At 36.3% G+C, this 22,329-nt stretch overlaps 1 protein-coding gene across 1 annotated transcript in view; it reads right to left on the reverse strand.

The window, feature by feature from the left end:
- RAB3GAP2 (RAB3 GTPase activating non-catalytic protein subunit 2) overlaps positions 1-22,329 on the reverse strand; it is a 109,087-nt gene that overhangs the window by 77,973 nt on the left and 8,785 nt on the right. Inside the window, exon 2 of the mRNA XM_064383521.1 lies at positions 4,552-4,616. Coding sequence (XP_064239591.1) covers positions 4,552-4,616 — 65 coding nt within the window. The remainder of the gene's footprint in view (positions 1-4,551; positions 4,617-22,329) is intronic.

Consider the following 22,329-nt stretch of genomic DNA (forward strand, 5'->3'; position numbering starts at 1 on the left):
CTAACTAGGCAACTAGAGCATATACTTTTACATTTCACACATCTGACAAAATTTATTCTGATTCTTGCCTTTGGAGCTGGTTATAGTTCTGGAGTTGTTCATAATCATAGACAGTAGTAGAAATAAGAGTCTTTTACCTCAGCTCAGTAGATTTCTAATAGTTCTGGTATAAAACATTTTGCTCAGCAAAACTTCATAGTAGTGCTATATGTGGAAAGTTCTGGTTGATGCTGCTGTTCAAGGGAGAGGTCATAGTCCTTACCCTAGCCATACTGCCATTTTTGTTCCCACCCACTAGTCTCCTTTAGCAAAGATGTCTTATTTTAAAGAAAGGATCCAAATTCAAAGAAGCTCTCTTGAACAAACAGGATAACGTGAACAGCCAGATAACCTCTGAACTTCATTGTCACTGCCTCCTTTTACTGTCACCCAAATGCATTCTCCCTCACCATATACATGGGACCCATGACAAGATACAGGGGTTCAAAGGTGTATAACAAGAACAGCTAGGAATAACTGGTACACCCTAAATTGTTGTGAATGAGGTATATCAATACTGTTTCACTTGCTCTGTTTGTCAAGTCACAACATGAGCAAATCTATCAAGACAAAGAACACCAAGCCACTCTCATCCATTAGGGCCATTTGTAAATATTCAAATTTTATCCAGATGAAATAATGTTCTAAATGCCAGTATTTTTATGTGTTTTTAGAATAAGTAGAAGCATCTTTCAGCTTTTAACTACATCGGTTAAAAGATCCTTAGATTTATCCCTAGAGATCCCTAGATTTAGGTTACCTCTACATTTAGTATATCCTTGCTGATAAAAAGAAGACATGCTTTACAGGTCAGATTTAAAGGAAGTGTGTTAACATTTATGCATTCTAACTACAATATCATTGTCCATATCACTTAGAATCAGCCACAACAGTAGCACATCAAAATGAAATACTGAAAATAAAGAGGCCCATGACCCTCAAGAGTATGAGAAGTATAGCTAATTAAGAAGAAAAGAAAAACTAACTACACCTATTCCACAGAGCAGCCAAGGTGAGCTTAAAAAACTAGAAATCAGATAATGTGGTTTCCGATCATATTCAGAATAAATTCAAAGTTTACAAAGCCTTGTATCAGGCCTACTTGCTTCTCTGACCCCATTTTGTAGCACCTTTTCCTTCTTTTCTACTCCTTAGGTTATAATGCCATAAAGTAGAGCATCCTTAGGAAGGCACATTTTCAATGAGCCAAAAAGCAAGTCTGTGGCACATTATGACTAAACTTACGCACTTAATACTATCAGGGAAGAATCGGCAGGTATCTTTAAGGACAACTAGCCTCTCACACAAATGCCTAACAATGTCATTCACAAATATTAACAAAAATCCATTATAGAAAAAGCCAAGTATGTACCAGTGGGCTCTTTAAGATGTGGCCACCTGGATCTGAAATAAATATACTGTAACTCAACACCAGCACAATTTTATATTTGATAATAACTGTCATACTGGAACCTCTTCTGAAATTATAAATGTATGTGTCCACTTTAACCTGCAATGGCTGTGAGGTTTAGTCCAGTAAACCTCAAACTTACTTGGAAGTCTCTTACATTATTTACAATGGTAACTCAGCTACATGATTCCAGAAAGCAAATACTAAAAGCAACTGTACCAAATACCACATGTAAGGTAATTGCTAGTTACACTATCGCTTTCTGGGAAATTCTCAAAGCACATCCCTTTCTGAAAGGTTTCAGAGTCATGAAGAATCTCCAAGCTTGTTTACACAAACCCTCTCCTCTCCTTTCCTCCCCTCCTCATTCTTGCCATAGCTAATTAAACTGCTGATGAATGTCTGACAAGGAGGCAGCATTAATAGATCTGCTGATGTCCCATTAAGTGGCCTGGTATAAACACTATGTCCCCCTCCCCAAATAGCCTATGTTAGGTTGCAATCAATAGACTCAGTAAAATCTTCATATGACCTCTGAATGTGAAACAAAAAAGGAGAAAGAATCTAAGACAACCACAGACAAGAGACATAGCCAAAGCCATGAAATAGTTGAAATCATGAGTAAGCAGAAAGCAGTCAGTCTTAGTAAGAGCAGAGAGAGAGTAGTTGAGGCTCCATTTTGACATAGCATTAGAAAAGAAGAGGACCAGGTGTTGTTCGCAGAGGTGCTGGGGTAATCAAGTTCTTTGAGCTGCATTTTATCCTGTTCAACACATCCTAATTCTCCTTGAGGTCTTCTGAAATGGTTTCCTGTTTTTAATCTCCTCATGGAGTTTTTCCATAAATCTCTATTACATGAGCATATCTCTACTTCCTAGCACATGATGCTCTCTCATTTCTCTGCTAAAGCTGCTCTTTTCCTCATCTTCCCCAACTCAATATGACACAACATCCCTCTGGTTATTCAAGCCAAATACCTGGGAAGGTTTTTTAAAAACTTCTTATTATGGATATTTTTAAATATTAACAAAAGTAAAGAGAATAATATCTATTACTCACCTTTTGAGAATATCAATCTTTCAACAATCATGTTTTATCTGTTTTACACCATACCCCAGATCAAATAAGTCCTTGATTTTTCACTTTCCTCTCCTTCATAACCAGCTCACTGGAAAGTCTTATCATTACCTCTGAAAATTATCCAGAATCCATCCATTACCCATTTTCACTAATATACCACCTCAATCAAAGCCACAATCATCTCTCAACTAAGCTACTGCAACAGCCTTGTAATTGGTCTCCCGGTTTCTACTTTTGCTCCCAACTTCAACCTATTGCAAGCAGCAGCCAAAGTGAGCTGTCAAAGTCAGAAATCAGGTTAAGTATAGTTTTCTATTGCATTCAGAATAAACACCAAATTCACAAAGCTTGACATCTGGCCTGCTTTTTTCTCTGCCCCATCTTGTAACAGTCTCAGTCCTGCTATATCATACTGGCCTTCTTTATGTTCCTTCAAACTCCCAAGCCCATTCCTGCCTTGAGACTTTGCATGAGCTGTTATCCTGGCCTAGATGCTCTGTCAGATTTTCACGTTGTTGACTCCATGTTGCCTTTTAGATCTCAGTTTAACTGTGACATCCTCTGAAAAGACTTCCTTAACCACCCAATCTACAACAGTCACTTGATCACTTGCCATCACATTACTATTTGAATTCTCTGCATACCTATTACCATCACTTGATACTTTTCATCCATCTTTCTTTTTTATGTCTCCCTCTCATGGAGTATAAGCTCCTAGAAATAGGACTCTAAGAAGATCTATCTAATATTAACTCTTCTTTAAAAAAAAAAAAAAATCCTGATTTGTTCAGATATCAACTCCTCCTGTGTGGCCACGGGCCTCAAGAGAAGCTGACCCTTTTATCTTCCAACTCCAAGGAAAAATATGATTCAAGAATGAATATCTCATATCCCTTGCCAGTGATTAGTTCAGAAATGAGCATGTGGCCCAATCCTGGCCAAGAAGATATAAGAAAAGGTTTGCTAGAGACATCTAAGAAAGTAATTCCCTAATTCCTAGAAGAGTCATGAAAAGCCTGAGTCTTTTTCTCTCTCTGTTAATGAAGAAACATGTTGCCCATTACATCTGTGAGTGAAACAAGCATTAGGATGAAGCCAACGCTGCATATACAAAGTAGACAGAAGGAAAGAACTTGACATATTTGAACTGCCTGATCAACCAACCTGGAAGTCCATTCTATCGTTGGACTTCCTTTTATGTAAGTGAATTTCTTTGTATTTAAGCCAATTTAAGTTAGATTTTCTATTACTCATTTCTGAAAATATACTAACATATATATGAACTTTGTCTACCCTGTTCTTTGCTATACTCCCAGCACCTAGAAAAATGCCTAGAATATGGTAGGTACAGCAAATATTTGAGTGAATAGTAAAAGAATGTAAAAGAATAACTTACGAAAAATAAAGACTCTTAGAACAATTATTCTCCATTTAGCCCACTACTATGGTTTGAATGTGCCCCCAAAAGGCATGTGTTCAAAGTTTAATCCCCAATGGAACAGTGTTGGGAAGTGGGGCCTAATGAGAGGTAATTAGGCCATGAGAGCAGAATGAATAGATTAATGCCATTAATGAGGGAGTTAATTCATTATTGTGGGAGTGAATTTCTTATAAAAAGAGGAGTTTGGCACATGTCTTCTTTCGTCCCACCCTCTCCACAACCCTCAGGTCTTATCGCCTTCATCATATTATGATGCACCATGAAAGCTCCTTGCCAGATGCTGGTCCCTGATCTTGGACTTCCCAACATCTAGAACTGTGAGCCTATCAATTTCCATTCATTATCAACTACCCAGTCTCAGGTATTGTTATAACAACACAAAATGAACGAAGACACCTGCTTTAGCTACAATGTCATTAAGTTCTTCAAAAAGACGTATCTAGTTCAGTACTATTAAGTAAGCACAAATATGTTCTTGACACAGATTTTAAAATGTCAACCTGACAATGAAATATGCCACCATCATTACAAAAGGAAAATACCACTATCAAAAAACATGCATACATTTGTAAAGACTTACAGGTTCTTGGGATTCGGTTTCTTCCCACGCTCCCCAACCATCATCTTCCCAGTTTGTTGATTTACCTATTTTTAAAAAGATGAACAATGCTTGCATGAAATATGGAGCTTTAAATATCTTTAAAGCATTCTTTTAAACATAATAATAGAACCAACCCCTGTATAATGCTGATGTTAAGGAAGAAAATAATGGTAAACTGTGTTATAGTAGGATTTTGCTATATGCAATAACAATCAGAAAATATTTGACCTACTGAATTTCTAAATGTATGTATTGGTAAAATTGTGTGTGAGTTATTTGGATCTTAAGATACTGGACAACAAGTTAATTCACATTCAAACTGCAAAGGTGACTTTTAAAAAATCTAAAAATGACAAATGTTTATTACTCAAGATATTAAACAAATATACACAGTGACAAAAGAAACACCTAAAATTTCACACAGATGCCTTTACAAAGTAACTTGTGTTTTGATAAGATAAATCATCAGTGAAAAAGTAAACTGAATTTTGAAACCAGATAAACCTACTATTCTGCACCCTTTTCTGATATTCTGTTACTTCTTATATGTGGGAACATGCTCTCAGAGGAAAATAAGATGGTCAACAACAATGCAACAAGGGATGTAAAAGCCCAGATAGGTTTCGAGAGTAGAGTATGTTCCCTTACAATGCCCATGTGACTGGCTTTTACAAAATCATCTTTTAATTTATCAGAAGAGAAAAAAACTATCATTTTTTGAACAACTACAAGCATGAGATACTTTATATGCAATAAGGTACAAATAAAACTTTAGGCCTCAGAATCACACTGCCTAAGTTTTACTTGAACTTTATCTTCTTAAAAAATTTAATTTGAGGTTATATATATACACACATATATATATATTTTTTTAATTAATTAATTTATTTTTTTAGATGGAGTCTGGCTCTATTGCCCAGGCTGGAGTGCAGTGGTTCGATCTTAGCCCACTGCAACCTCCACCTCCTGGGTTCAAGCCATTCTCCTGCCTCAGTCTCTGGAGTAGCTGGGACTACAGGCACACGCCACCACACCTGGCCAATTTTTGTATTTTTAATAGAGATATGGTTTCACCATGTTGGCCAGGTTGGTCTTGAACTCCTGACCTCGAGTGATCTGCCTGCCTTGGTCTCCCAAAGTGCTGGAGTTACAGGCGTGGGCCACTGCACCCACCCTTGAGGTAATACATATAAAGTATTGAATGATTGCTCAAATCCTGGATCTCGCACTTACTCTCTCTGTGACCTAGGGCAAATTACCCATTAAAACTATAGTTTTTAATCATAAAGACATGGAAAACAAGAGTACCTATATCTAGTAGGGTTGTTGTAAGGACTTACACCAGATAGCATACTAAAGTCCTCAGTGCCTGACACATACCAAGTTCTCAATGCTGGTCAAGACTTAGCTAAATAAAATATTATATTTAATATTTAAGCAATCAGCTTTAAAATTCTTGGGGGAAATCAATTTAAAAGATGGGACTGATCCTGATGACTTACAGTAGGAAGGAGGCAAATAGATTCACTTAAGTATAAAGTTTTAAAGGTTTCTGAAATCAATTTCATATAGATAATTAAAGAATTTGTTATAGTCTAGTACTTGGAGTCACTGTTCGATTAGTTTTGTGGTAACAGTCTAATATTCTATACTTAAACACCAAATAATTACTTCCTAATAGGCATATATTAAGTCCTAAAATAACACTATCATTTGATTAACATTGCACAATTTATAGAACAGTTCCATGTACAAGTCAATTAGCAATTTAACAAATACTCTATTAAACACCATGTGGCAAATCCTGTAGTAGGAGCTGAGAAAAATACAAACATACTCCTTGCCTTTGAAGAATTCATGATCTATTATAGAAGGCAGACAAACATGAAACCATAATACATGGTGAGTGCAGTAATGGACTACTATGGGAACTTGGATGAGAGAGTAAGAGATGGGAAAAAAATATGAAGAAATTCAATCTTTAAAAAGTAGCTAGGAAGGCTGGGGGAAAACATCAACATGAATGAAAGAGGCAGAAAGATGCAATGTCTATGACAACTAACATGTATTAAACATTTCTGTATGCTGAAATGCTTTATAGACATTATTAGTTCACTTAAACATCACAGGATCCTTTATTGTCCCCATTTTACAATGAGAAAAACAGATTTCTTGGAGTGTTTAAGTAGTTTGACCAATATCACACAAGAGTAAGAAGCACAGTGGAGCCTGAGTTCAGTTCTGAGTTCCAAAACCCATGCTCCTGTAATAACCTAACTTGTGCTAGCCTAACTGACTCCATCTTAGCTGTGAGCCTGACAAGCTCCATTTTTGCCTCTCCCTCCCTACCACCTCTCCCTCAGGTGCATAACTGGGCCACACCAACGCTGTGCTTATGTCACGCTGACCCTGTGCTTATCCTACCATATAACCATTGTAACTACATCCTGCTTGGCAAACACACCTGTTACTGTGTTTAACTCTCCTTGGCATCCCCTTGGTGATTGTTTGGAAAATACCCTGGTCTGCAACCAAGTCCCTCTAACCTGCTTATTCCGCTTCTATAAAATTCCACTTCAGCTAGGCTCCCCCTCCCCTACCTAAATCAAGGTATAAAGGGAAATCAAGGTGTAAAGGGGAATCAAGCCCCTTCCTTGGGCTGAGAGAATTTTGAGTGTTAGCTGTCTCTCGGTCGCTAGCAAATAAAGGACTCTTAATTTGGAATTCAGAGCATGGTGCTTTCCTTCTGACTCACTCAGTTACAACACTCCTAAGTATTAGACTACATATATATGTACTCCTACTGTGGCACATGAGGGTAAAATTAGGGAAAAGTGGGGTTTACAGTTAAGCCCAAAAGTAAGAGGTTCTTATTTTAAAATAGAAACAATCCCTTAATGTTGTGATTTAGAGTTTTTTTTAAACTTGGAAAATCATAGTTTGTTTTTTGGCAATGTAATTCAATTAGGCAATCTTTATTTTGCTAATTTTTCCACTGCACCAAAAACAATTGTCTTATTGTGGGTTTAAGGCAGACAACTAGGCTAGCCCATTTAAAGTTTCAGAATATGTATTATCTCTTACATTAGAAAGCAAAATATCTAAAAGAGCTTATTACTATAAAGTTCATGATTCAATTTTTAAATTGCTATAAAAATAACATATATATCAAATTACCACAATCTCGAAAAGACCATGCAGAATTTAGACTCTTCAGGAAGGTCGTAATTATTCATGCATTCAACACACACAACATCTTTTATGTTTGGGGCACTGTGCTAAGTGCTGGAAATATAAATGAAAATAAGCCTTCAAAGAGCTTAGTTTGTGCCCATACCCTCTGTTGAATGCTGTATAAAACTATAAACTGTGTTATTTCTCCTCTACATTGGTATAAAAAGCACCTGACTCAATTCACAAATGACTCATATAAGCAAATAGAAGACAGCAGTAATTTGGATTTCCTACCCCTGCAAAGAACCAATCTCTCTCTATGCCACAATTCAGAACCTCCAAGAAAAAAAAGACCTTGAGAAATACTTTATACAAGATATTTATGTTCATGAAGGTTTACCCATTTTCAATGCCCTTGACTGGAAAGGTTCTTTCAACAAAAAGGAAAGAGAAGTCAATTGGGCATCTTCTATTATCATAGGAATACATTTTCCCCAACCAAGTCAAGATAAAGGGAGGTGAAACAGCACTATTATTCAGGTAAGTTAAAGATATTTTTTGTAGGTTGCTCTAGAAGACTAAGTATATTTATAATACTTTGAGAGAATGTGTCGGCTTAAAAACGGGAAATGTTTTGCCAGTGGGGCAATAAGCTTGTGGTTATTTCTATTCAGTGCCAGTGATTTAATTTTTGTGGCCTCCTACGTCCTATTGAAAATCATTTGAGAATGTTTTGCAAGCAACTAGTTGACAGCTATTGTCAGCTATTAAAAAGTGTTAGAATCCCAGCACTTTACCAAAGTTATTTCTTATGTCTTCAAATTATGCAAGTGGGCCAAGCACATTCTTCAGGAAAAAAAAAAAAAAAGGTATATATTGAGAAAATAGCTGATGAATGTCTAATAAAATTGCTTTTCATGTAAAGAATTCTGTTCAGGCACAGTACTTCCTTCTGGTAACCTTTCTAAGAAGGATTGTATTCTGTAATCAGCATCATTAGTATTTTTTGATTGATCATTGATCAAGAATGTAGGTAGCCAAAGCAATGCCCAATGTAAGTTTGAGAACTATACACTGTTTAAGGTTAATATGAAATATTACTATAAGGCCTTGAGGTTCATAAACTCTATGTCATCATGAAGAAATATGACTAATTTGGTTAATTTATTATCAATTACTTCCAAGGAAAGCTAAAAATGGCTCACCATGATTGTCTTTTAGAAGAATAAATAGATCAACATCTCTTGTAGGACAGGATAATTTGAAAGCCCTAAGCTCTGGTATAACTCAAAAAGGCAAATCAGTTTAACAAAGTGTATCACAGAATTAAGGACACCAGGACAGCCAACTTCTTTAGGACGGTCTAGGTCCAGTGTAAAGACTCCAAACAGTCCACCAATCACTAAATCCCATAGCCAGAGTTATGTGGCCCTCATTTCTGTGAAAGGTTAGACTATAAATTATAGGGCAATTAAAATTGTTATTTTCTCTATTTATTAAATAAGTAGCAACCACCCAATCTCCAAAAGCAATGTCTTTCATTTTACTGTAGTCCAATCCAACAAAATTGGTTAGAAAATTAAGAAAATAGCATTCACATTCAGTGCCTTCATAAAACCAGCATTATAGTCTCTCTTGCAGATCCCCCTTGGCAGGTACACGTTAAACCTTTACAATGAAGAAATTAAAATAATGAGTTAGGGATGACTGAAGTTATGGAGATGGCCCTACTCTCAGAGATTCTGTTTCAGGAGGTCTGCAATGGATCCAGGAATCTCTATTTAACTACCTTCCCCACTCTGAAAACTTGAGGCAGATGGTGAATGCATGGATCACCTCAATGATAAACCTAAGTGTTGGCCTAATTTAATCCTAAATATTATTTTCCTTTGCCTGTCATCACTCTTCTATTCTTTCACTCCAGGTAGACTGTTCATTCACTAGTATGCAGTCTTGAACAGCACTGTCTAATAGAAATATATCATGAGCTACCTATGTAATTTTAAATTACCTAATAGCCACATTAAAAAGTAAAATGAAACAGGTGAAATTAACATTAATGATATAGTTGATCATAATACAGCCAGAATATTGTTTCAATGCGTAATCAATGTAAAATTATTTGTGAGATAGATATACACTCTTCAAAATCTGATGAGTGCTTTTTAGTTTAGTTTACTTTTGAAAAAGGGTCTCTCTGTCACCCAGGCTGGAGTGCAGTGGTGCAATTACAGCTCACTGCAGCCCTGATCTCCAAGACTCAAGTGACCCTCCCACCTCCGCCTCCCAAGTAGCTGGGACTACAGGTATGCATCACCAAGCCCGGCTAATTTTTATTCTCTTGTTTTTTTTTGTAGAGACGAGGTCTTGCCATTTTGCCCAGGCTGGTGATGTGTGTTTTATATGCAGAGCACATCTCAGTTTTTCCTAGTCACATTCCAAGTGCTCAAAAGTACATGTGGTTAGTGGCTACAGTGTAAAACAGCGCAAGTCTAGAACAATTAAATCTCAGGTCTAATTGAGTTGTCAGGTTGCACTGGATTGGTTGCCCAGTTTTACCTTCTAAAGAGTTACATGACCTTGGCCAGTTTATTAAATTTCTTACTGCCTCAGCTTCCTCTTTAGCAAAAATGGGTTAAAAACTGCACCAATCTCACAGAGTTGTTATAGTTAAAATATGCAAAGCACTTTTACAGTGCTTGGCACATAGACACCCTTAATAGCTGTTGTAATTATCACTCTCCAAATACAACATTCTCTCTTACTCTCTGCCTTTGCCTATCCTATGCCCATCAACGAAATGCTTCCCATATGACTCTACCTCTCCAAATCCGACTTCTCCAAACTAAGGTGAATCCTTTATAAAGTTTTCTTGCATCCACCAATAAGCTTTCCCTCTTGTGAAACAATAGCATTTGACTGTTTCTTATTCAGAACTTAATTATATACTGTTTTGGGTCATTTGCTGCATTATTAGTTAACATGTAATTATCTGATTTAACATAAATGTACACCCTGTCTATACAACTATTAGGCTCTTAGAGAACAGAAAACATGTGTCCTGTGTATGTGCACACATTTACATATATACATACATAAAAGTATCCTAGGTACTTAATAAATATTTACTAAATGAATACTTACTGAAAATGACATTCTTACTAAAATGCTTCCCTATATATCCCCATAAAAGCAGCTGTATTTAAATTAATATTTTTAAATACATTGAATAAATCAGCTGTTGTTTCTAAACCTTTTGCATTTCAAAAGAAATACAGCAAATACAAAAGATTATGTTTTATAAACTTTACATATACAGACTTTATATTCAGGATCCAAACCAACTTTTTCAAGCAACTTTTTTTGTGTGTGGGGAGATGGGGAGGGACAAGGTCTGGCTATGTTGCCCAGGCTGGAATGCAATGATGTGATCTCGGCTCACAGGCTCAATCTCCTGGGTGCAAGCAATCCTCCTACTTCAGCCTCCCAAGTAGCTGGGACTACAGGCATGTGCCACCATGTCTGGCAAATTTTCGTATTTTTTCCAGAGACTGGTTTTCGCCATGTTGCCCAGGTTGATCTTGAACTTGTGAGCTCAAGAGAACTGCCTGTCTTGGCCTCACAAAGTGCTGGGATTGCAGACATGAGCCACTGCACCCAGCCTTCAAATAACTTTTATATGTAACATAATAATATTAATAATTTTATTCTATTCCAATCCATTTTAATTAGTTAGAAAAAATAATTAAAAGTACCATTTCTTAGCTTTAGTTTTGATAATGAAGTAATAGGAATAGTACAGAAATAATAGGAATAGTATCTAGAATAATTGGCAACATAACCATAAACTCCTGTTCTTACCCTCATTAAGCTAAATGTTTTGCCTGAATAAATAAAACCAATGACTTCAAAATATTAAATGTAACCAAAATTCCCTTCTGAAGAGAACTTTTTTCTTGATGAGATTAGATTATACTAATATGAAAAACCTGTTATGACTCTTACTTGATAAATGAAACCTTCGAATCACACAGAAAACACATTTTAATCAATAAAAAGGAGTACTTCCAATCAATGAATTATTCTACCAACAAAAGCTTAAATAAGAAATTCAACTTCTGCTTTCCACAGCTCTATTTAATTCCCCAAATACATTATTCTAATTTGTTTCTGAACAGTATGTCCTCATAAACTGAGTGTATGGTTTTTTTTCATTTAACAAAAACCTGAAGCTAGAAAGGAAATTGAATTCTAGAAGTGGGCAATTAATTTGAAAGTATTTGCTTTTTCCAATATGAGTATGTCAAGTTCAAAAACTAAATGAGAAACTAAAACCATTAAATGTTAGGAAAAGGAAAACTTCAGTTAGTTTCTGTGGTCTAATAAAAGATCTCAGCACAAAAGTAAATTCATTTCCGTTCTTCTGAGATGAGGAAAAACAGAGATAATGTACTTGTTTCTATAAAAAGTAAGAACCTCTACAATGTATGCCTTGTAAATAATTCAGGGGATTCAGTGAATTTTACTTGGCTCTTCTTGATCAAGGCAAGGAAAGCATCAAAGCTAAAAGAAAAAGGAAAAGTCTAAAGAATAGAGGAGCTACCTCTTATATTTCTATACATCAGAATTATTAATTGTTTTCCATTTCTAGGGAAATGCAAAATAGAAAAATGAATTTCATATTAGCATGAAATTTCATATTAGCAAGAAATACTAATTTGAAAATAAATTTCATATTAGTTACTTAGTCACTTACTAAAGGGTTTATTACATACATTTAAAAATTTACATGTCTATTATGGAGATCACTCCACCAGCGTAGAGACCCCTCCGTGTCTCCGCCATGACGGAGTTAGAGCCCGGACATATTCTCCCCACGCTGAGGGCAGTCGAGCTGAGGAAAAAAGAAGGAAGTGATAGAGGCCTGAGTTGGCAGAAGCCTATTCTTGATCCACTGAGCTAATGGCATGTCTGGGTGAGGCCTGCGTGACTATCTATGAGACTATTGTCTCTTGAAGTTTCCATTCTGGGCTGGTTTTATGACTCTGTCTACCTGCATTCACTAAATCCCGTGATCGCTCACATTACTAGAAAAATGCTACCCCTCAAATTATTGCTCGCCTTGATGTTATTTACTGTAACTGTAGTCATTGATAAGAGGATAAGAATCTTAAGAGGATTAGAATCTTTTGTTTGTTTTGGGTTTAGTGATCTTTAGGTTAACCTGTATGCTACCCCCTCCCATACTTACTTTGTAATTTTCTGTTCCCTCCTGATAAAACTTTTGTAATGGGACCTACGTCAGTCACTGTATGAAAAAACGTATATAAGCATCTGTGCACAAAGAATAAATCGCTGATCTGAGCATAGCTCTTATCAGACCTCCAGATCCATTTTTCTCTCTCTCTTTTCTTCCGCACACTCTCTCTTCCAGGTATTAGGACCCTCTTGCTGGTCAAGAGACCCCCGGCAGACGTGCCGATCTCACGGACCCCAACATCTATAATTTTGTTTTAACAACTTCATATTTATATATTATTTATTTTTTATATCCAAAGCAACAGAAAAAGATAAGCATGTCTAAAAAGGTGAAGAAGGGTGCAACATTATGAAATGTAGGTAAAGGTATATAAAAATTGCTAACTAAAGCTAATTTCTGCATGTTCCAGAGAAACCAATTATATACTTTCCTTCCTTAACCTACTCTACTCTTCAACTACTAACTCTGAGAAATCTCCTTATATTTAAATTAAATCCTTCCTAAACCAGACTAATCTTGCTATTACTGTTTTTTTCCAAAGTACACATAGAGAAAGTCTAATAATAATTTTAACAAATCACATAACACGGAATATTTTGATTCCATAGTAAAGAAAAAAATGTAGATAGCATATTTATCACTGTTTTATTTCATAGTTAGCATTCCTAAAACAAGGACAAACATTCAACTCAGACACAGTCCAACACACAACAGAAATTTGTTCATTATTAAGTTCTTACTACAAATCATCTGTGTATCAATGCTGGGGATACAACAAATATATTACTCATTCCCTGGCCTAAACTGGTTTATAATTTAGTGCAGAATATAGGGATATCAACAGACAAATGCAACACAAGGCTGATATTACCAAAAAAACTGGAAACTTGAGGAAAAAAGTTAGCCACATACCCTGAAGTGAAGGTATTCCATGTAATTTATATAGATATAAGCCATTATTTTTTCTTGGCTCCCTATTATACCACTGTGTTGATGTAGTGTAATTTAATCAACCATCTAGTATTAGGTATTATTTTCAACTTTTTTGCAGTTATAAACACCTCCTTTTAACATTAAACTGTATATTGATTGTTTGACTTTACAAACTGTTTCCAACCTTGCTAAACAACTTTATGAACTATTATTTTTTAAATGAGTAAAGAAAAAATGACTTCAAATATAAGGCAATTATCTATTTTTCCAAACAGAAGATCCAAAAATACAAAGTTTTCTGGGCAATCTGAATACTATACATTGTAAATGCAGGCACTTAGACAACATCAATGTCTACATGCGACATTTAATTACGTCACACATCATATGAGATTAATTTAGAGATAAAAATGTTCAGACTCCCAGTGACAGACAATATACTGACTTAGAACACTAGCTTTATTCATTTTCATTTTTCGGGAAACAAAACCCTTCCACGTGTACCTTCAACATCAGTCTTTTTTTTTTTTTTAAAGACATAATAATAAACACATGGTATTTACTACATGCAAAGCATTGCTCTAAGCACAACAGCTTTCCCTCTGAGGTATGTACTATTGTTACTTCCATTTCACAAATGAAGTTTCTGAAGCAAAAGGAGATTATATAACTTGCTCAAGGTCACACAACTGATAAGTGGCAGAACTGGGATTCAGACCCATGCAGGCTAACTCAGGGGCCATTTCCATCTACTTTTTGAATCAACTAACAGTTTTCCAGAGTACATCCTCTTCAATGCCCTCTCAGTTATTTGAGATAGTCTTTTGAATCCAGTATGATGCTGTCACTGGTCATTTTAAGCCCACTCACAGTCTCTATCAGCATAACATGTTAAAGAGCAGTACAATAAGGGGCTGCTGTGGAGATAAAAGCTAGAGAGCAATACAGAAAATACCTTTGTCTCCTACAGAAAATGGTATTTTCTTATGCCCAAAGTCTATTTACAAACATTAATTAATTAGGTTACTGCTCAGAAAGCAAACTTTGATACAACATCCAAAAAGCAGAAAACAGAGGCACAGAAGGGACTACCTTAAAGTAATAAAAGCCATATATGGCAAACCGACAGTCAACATCACATTGAATGAGAAAAGTTGAAAGCATTTCCCTTGAGAACTAGAACAAGGCAACTTTTACCACTTCTATTCAACATAGTACTGGAAGTCTGCACCAGAGCAGTCAGTCAAGAGAAAGAAATAAAAGCCATCCAAACTGGAAAAGAGGAAGTAAAAGTGTTGCTGTTCACCCATATGATCATATAGAAAATCCTAAAGACTCATCCAAAAGGCTCCTAAATCTGATAAGTGAAATTGATAAAATCTACAGTTACAAAATCAACGTACACAAATTAGTAGCACTGCAATACACCAACAGCGACCAAGCTGAAAATCAAATCAGCAACTCATTACAATAGCTGCAAAAAAACCAAAAAACATAAAAATCCCACCAGGAATATACTTAACCAAGGAGGCAGAAGATCTCCACAAGGAAAACTACAAAATGCTGCTGAAAGAAATGACAGATAACATAAACAAATGGAAACACATCCCATGCTCGTAAACAGGAAGAACCAATATTGTGAAAATGACCATACTGCCCAACGCAATCTACAAATTTAATGCAATTTCCCTAAAAATATCATCACCCTTTTTCACAGAACTAGAAAAAACAATCCTAAAATTCATATGGAACAAAAATGGAGCCCACATAGCCAAAGCAAGACTAAGCAAAAAGAACAAATCTGGAGGTATCACATTACAGGACTTCAAATTATACTACAAGGCTATAGTTACCAAAACAGCATGGTACTGATGTAAAAATAGGCACTTAGACCATTGGAACAGAACAGAGAACCCAGAAATAAAGCCAAATATTTACTGCCAACTGATCTTTGACAAAGCATATAAAAATATAAACTGGGGAAAGGACACCCTATTCAATAAATGGTGCTGAGAAAACTGGCAGGGCATGTATAGAAGAATGACACTGGATCCCTATCTCTCATATTATAAAAAATCAACTCTAAATAGATCAAAGACTTAAATCTAAAACCTGAAACCATAAAAATCCTGGAAGACAACATTGGCAAAACTCTTCTGGACATTGGCTTAGGCAAAGAATTCCTGACCAAGACCCCCAAAAGCAAGTGCAACAAAAATAAAAATAAATAAATGGGACCTAATTAAATTAAAAAGCTTCTGCACAGCAAAAGAAATAATCAACAGAATAAACAGAAAACCAACAGAGTGGGGGAAAATATTTGAAAACCATGCATCTGACAACAGACTAGTATCCAGAATCTCCAAGAAACTCAAATCAGCAAGAAAAAAAAAATCTCATTAAAAAGTGAGCAATGTGCATGAATAGACATTTCTCAAAAGAAGATGTACAAACAGCCAACAAGCACATAAAAAATGCTCAACATCACTAATAATGAGGGAAATGCAAATTAAAACCACAAAAAAAACCACTTTACTACTGCAAGAATGGCCATAATTAAAAAGTCAAAAAACAATAGATGTTGGCATGGATGTGTTGAAAAGGGGACACTCTTACACTGCTGGTGGGAATGCAAATTAGTACAACCTCTGTGGAAAACAGTATGGAGAGTCCTCTAAGAACTAAAAGTAGATCTACCATGCGATCCAGCAGTCCCATTACTGGGTATCTCCCAAAGGAAAAGAGGTCATTATATGAAAAAAGGCACTTGTACACACATGTTTATAGCACAATTCACAAGTGCAAAGATATGGAACCAACCTAAATGACCATCAACCAATAAGTAGATTTTTAAAATGTGTTATATAGACACTATGGAATATCACTCAACTATAAATAGGAATGAAATAATGTCTTTTGCAGCAACTTAGATGAAGCTGGAGGCCATTATTCTAAGTGAAGTAACTCAGAAATGGAAAAGCAAATACCATATGTCTTCACGTATAAGTGGAAGCTAAGCTATGAGGACAAAAAGACATACAGAGTGATTTAACAAATTCTGAGCACTCAAGGGGAGGTTGGGAGAGGGGTGAAGAATAAAAGACTACATATGGGGTACAGTGTACACTACTCAGATGACGAGTGCACTAAAAATCTCATAATCTACCATTAAATAACTCATCCATGTAACAAAAAATCACCTGTACCCTCCAAACTATTGAAATTTTAAGAAGCAGAAAACATACAGACTATACTCTCCAACAACAATACAGCAAAACATCAATCAGCAATTAAAAGATAACTAAACGAAAAAAATTAAAAAGAACCACTTGGAAATTTTAGTATTACTTTTCTACAAATCTTAGACAAATAAAAAAATTAAAGATGAAAATAGAAATTAATTAGAAACTTTGAAAAATTAGACTTGATAAAGAGAACCAAATGTAAACAAAAATCAATAAAATATTTTAAAATAAAAATTTTATGAGATCCAGTCATAACAATAAATTTAATAAAGTACATAGACATTCAGATATATTAAAACTGTAAGATTTATATGAGAAGAAAAAAACTTGGCTAAAAGATGCAAAAAATATGAATAAAACTATCCAGACAAATATTGTATGATTTCACTTATAAGTGTAATCTAAAAAAGTCAAACTAATAGAAGCAGAGAGTAGAAAGATGTCAGTCAAAGGGCAAAAATTTTCAGTTACAAGATGAAGTTATAAGGACCTAATGTACTATTCTGGGGTCTGGAGAATGATGGCCCCGAATATGGCTGATAATACTATACTGTATAGTTGAAATTGGCTAAGGGAGTAGATCTTAAGGGTTCTCCCAAACAAAAGAAAAAAAAAATTAACTATGTAAGGTGATTGTAACAATTATTTCATAATGTATATCAAATCATCATGTTGCACACCTTAAATATGTACCATTTTTGTTTGTCAGTTATATCTTAATAAACCTAGGGGTAGGGGTAGGGGTTGGAGCAATAGACCTAGAGTTTGGGAAAGTATCAATTTTTCCCAAATTAATATATAAACTTAAAACAATTCTCATCAAAATCCCAGTATGAATTTTTGTTTTGTTTTGTTTTGAAACTTAATTCTAAAGCTCAAAGAGAAGAAAAAGGTGTAAGAATAACCCTAAGAATTTTTTGAAAGAAGAGTAGTGATACGGCCTGGCTGTGTCCCCACCTAAATCTCATCTTGAATTGTAGTTCCATTAATCTCCATGTGCCATGGGAGAGACCCAGTGGGAGGTAACTGAATCATGGGGGAGGTTACCTCCATGCTGTTCTCATCATAGTGAGTTCTCACGAGATCTGATGGTTTTGTAACGGGCTTTCCCCCACTTTGCTCTCACTCATTCTCCTTCCTGCCACCATGTGAAGAAGGACATGCTTGCTTCCCCTTTTGCCATGATCGTAAGTTTCCTGAGGCCTCTCCAGCCATGCTGAATGGAGTCAACTGAACCTCTTTCCTTTACAAATTACCCAGTCTCAGGTATGTCCTTATGGAAGTGTGAGAACAAACTAATAAACTGGTACTGGAAGTGGTGTGCTACCATAAGGATATCCAAAAATGTAGAAGCAACTTTGGAACTAGGTAACAGGCAGAGGACAGAACAGTTTAGAGGGCTCAGAAGACGAAAATGTGGGAAAGTTTGGAATTCCCTAGAGATTTGTTGAATGGCTTTGACCAAAATGGTGACGGTGATATGGACAATGAAGTCCAAGCTGAGGTAGTCTCAGAAGGAGATGACAAACTTTTTGAGAACTGGAGCGAAGGTCACGCTTGTTATACTTTAGCAAAGAGACTGGCGGAATTTTGCCCCTGCCCTAGAGGTCAGTGGAATTTTGAACTTAAGATGGCTTAGAATGGGAACTTATGTTTAAAAGGGAAGCAGAGCATAAAAGTTTGAAAAATTTGCAGCCTGACAATACAATAGAAAAGAAAAACTCATTTCCTGGGTTTCCTGCTTGAATTTCCCAGGAGAAATTCAAGTAGGCTGCAGAAATTTGCATAAGTAATGAGGATCCAAATGTTAATTACCAAGACAATGGGGAAAACGTTACCAGGGCATGTCAGAGATCTTCATGGCAGCCTCTCCCATCGCAAGCCCGGAGGCCTAAGAGGAAGTAATGGTTTTATGGGCCTAGGCCCTTGGCATTTTGTGCAGTCTTGGGACTTGATGTTCTGTGTCCCAGCCATGGTTAAAAGGGGCTAACATATAGCTCAGGCTCTTGCTTCAGAGCATGCAAGCTGCAAGCCTTGGCAGCTTACACACAGTGTTGGGCCTGTGGGTGCACAGAAATCAAGAACTGAGGTTGGGGAACCTCTGCCTCGATTTCTGAAGATGTATGGAAATGCCTGGATGTCCAGACAGATTTTTGTTGCAGGGGAAGAACCATCATGGAAAACCTCTGCTAGGGCAGTGTACAAGGAAACTGTGGGGTACGAGCCCCAACACAGACTCCTGACTAGGACGCTAGGAAGCTGTGAGAAGAAGGCCATCATTCTCCAGAACCCAGAATAGTACATCTACTGACAGCAGACACTCAATACCAGGCATGAAGGAAGGCTGGAGGAAGTCTGTACCCTGCAAAACCACAGGGGTGAAGCTGCTCAAGGCTATGGGAGCCCATCTCTTGCATCAGTATGACCTGGATGTAAGACATGGAGTCAAAGGAGATCATTTTGGAACTTTAAGGTTTAATGATTGCCCCATTGCATTTTGGACTTACATGGGACCTATAGCCCCTTTGTTTTGGTCAATTTATCCCATTTGCAACAGGCATATTTACCCCATGCCAGTACCCCCACTGTATATAGGAAGTAATTAACTTGCTGTTGATTCTACAGGCTCATAGGTGCAAGGGACTTGCCTTGTCTGAGATGAGACTTTGGACTTGAACATTTGAGTTAATGCTAGAATAAGTTAACACTTTGGGGGACTGTTGGAAGGACATAATTGTGTTTTGAAATGTAAGGACATGAGATTTGGGAGGAGACAGCTAAAATGATATGGGTTGGCTGTGTCCCCACCCAAATCTCATCTTGAATTGTAGTTCCCATAATCCCCACGTGTTGTGGCAGGGTCCTGGTGGGAGGTAATTGAATTATGGAGGTGGTTACCCTCATGCTGTTCTCATGATAGTGAGTTCTCACAAGATCTGATGGTTTTTAAGGGACTCTCCCCCAACTTTGTTCTTACTCATTCTACCTGCCACTATGTGAAGAAGGATGTGTTTGCTTCCCCTTCCTCCATGATTGTGAGTTTCCTGAGCCCTCCCCAGGCATGCCGAACTGTGTGTCAATTAAACCTCTTTCCTTTGTAGCAGTGTGAGAATGGAGTAATACAAGTACTTTGGCAGAAACTATCTCTACTAAGCATTAAAATGGATAGGAATTGACAAATTAGTGAAACAGAAGAAAGTCAAAAAAAGAGATAAGTATTTCTGAGTAGTTAACATGGTAAAGAGAGCACCTTGAATTAGTAGGAAGTTGATGAATTAGTTAATAAATTGTGTTAAAACAATTGCATATCCATTTGGAATAAAATAAAGATAGGGTTCCACTTCAGATTTCATACTTAACACACATGCACACAAGTGTGATTTAGGTTAAAATCTAGTAGAATGCTTAACAAGCTTAAGATTGGAAAGATCTTTCAAGGGAGAATATGAAACAGAAGCTAAAAAGGCAAAGGTTAATAGATATGATTATATAAAATCTAAAGCCTGTCCAATTAATAAAGTTAAAAGACAAATGATAGACTAGTACAAATATTTGCAAAATATAAAGACAAGATATGATAAACATCTGTAAAATAATAGAAAAAGTTTAAAGATCCAATTAAAAAATCAGCAAAAGTGAACAGTTAACTTACAAAGCAAGCTCTACTTGACTGATACACATTGAAAATGCTCAACTTCTCTCAATTTTAAGAAGTATGAATTAAAACCATGATATACCATTTTTCATTTATCAGAAGAGCAAAAGTCAAAGATACTGTTAATATTATGATGACAAGTATATTTGTAGACAGGCACTGATTATTACAGATAGGACTGAACCTGAAAACCAATTTTTAGAGTAATTTGGCAATCATGACCCACATGTATAAGGATGCTTAGTGGAGCACTGTTCTTACAGCAAAAATATTAGAAATAACCTGAAAAATGTTCATTGATCAGGCAATTATTAAACTGAGCCTGGTGGAGTCTTCAGTGAAATATTATAGAACCATTAAAAACATGCTATAGGCTGGGTGTGGTGGCTCATGCCTGTAATCCCAGCACTTTGGAAAGCTGAGGTAGTAGGACTGCTTGAGCCCACACATTCAAGACCAGCCTAGGCAGCACAGAGAGACCCCTATCTCTACAAAGAAATAGAAAAAATAGCTGGGCATGGTGGCACATGTCTGTAGTCCCAACTACTTGGGGGGCTGAGGCAACATCGGGATCAATGGAACCCAGAAGGTGGAGGCAGCAGTAAGCCATGATGGCACCACTGCACTCCAGCCTGGGTGACAGGGTGAGACCCTCCCTCAAAAAAAAAAAAAAAAAAAAGAAAGAAAAATGCTAGAGCTATATATATCTGAAAACTATAAATTACTTAACTTGGAAAGATATAAATATTATGTAATATATAATTATAAATATTATGTAATATATAATTAAACTCCAAAAGGTTACAGATATGCATTTTATAAAAATGAGATCACAATATAAAATTAAGAATAAAATTCTCAATGAGCGTGTGTGTGTGTGTGTGTGTGTGTGTGTGTGTGTGTGTTGACTGAGCACAGAAAGTCTGAAAGAAGTTTCAGACCCAAGATGGCTGATTAGAAGCAGCTGTGGTCTGCAGCACTCATGGTGAGGAATGAAAAAGGGCAAGTGAATTCAGAACCTTCAACTGAGATACCCAGGTTTTGACATCGGGACTGACTGGACAAACAGCTTGACTCACGGAGAACAAAGAAAAGCAAATGGGGTTGGAGGGGGCGATGGCCCACCCAGAAGCAGCATGGAGTCAAACAAACAAAGGACATGATAAACATTTGTAAAACAATAGAAAAAGTTTAAAGATCCAATTAGAAAATCAGCAAAAGTTGTGACAGTTAATTTACAAAGCAAGCTCTACTTGACTGATACACATTGAAAATGCTCAACTTTTCTCAATTTTAAGAAGTATGAATTAAAACCACGATATACCATTTTGCATTTATCAGAAGAGCAAAAGTCAAAGACACTGGTAATATTATGATGACAAGTATATCTGTAGACAGGCACTGATTATCATAAATAGGATTGAACCTGAAAACCAATTTTTAGAGTAATTTGGCAATTGTGACCCACACGTATAAGGATGCTTAGTGGA

Source organism: Aotus nancymaae, unplaced genomic scaffold (assembly GCF_030222135.1).
Source record: "Aotus nancymaae isolate 86718 unplaced genomic scaffold, 86718_ANA_hifiasm-v0.15.2.pri h1tg000032l_0, whole genome shotgun sequence".
Classification (NCBI taxonomy): domain Eukaryota; kingdom Metazoa; phylum Chordata; class Mammalia; order Primates; family Aotidae; genus Aotus; species Aotus nancymaae.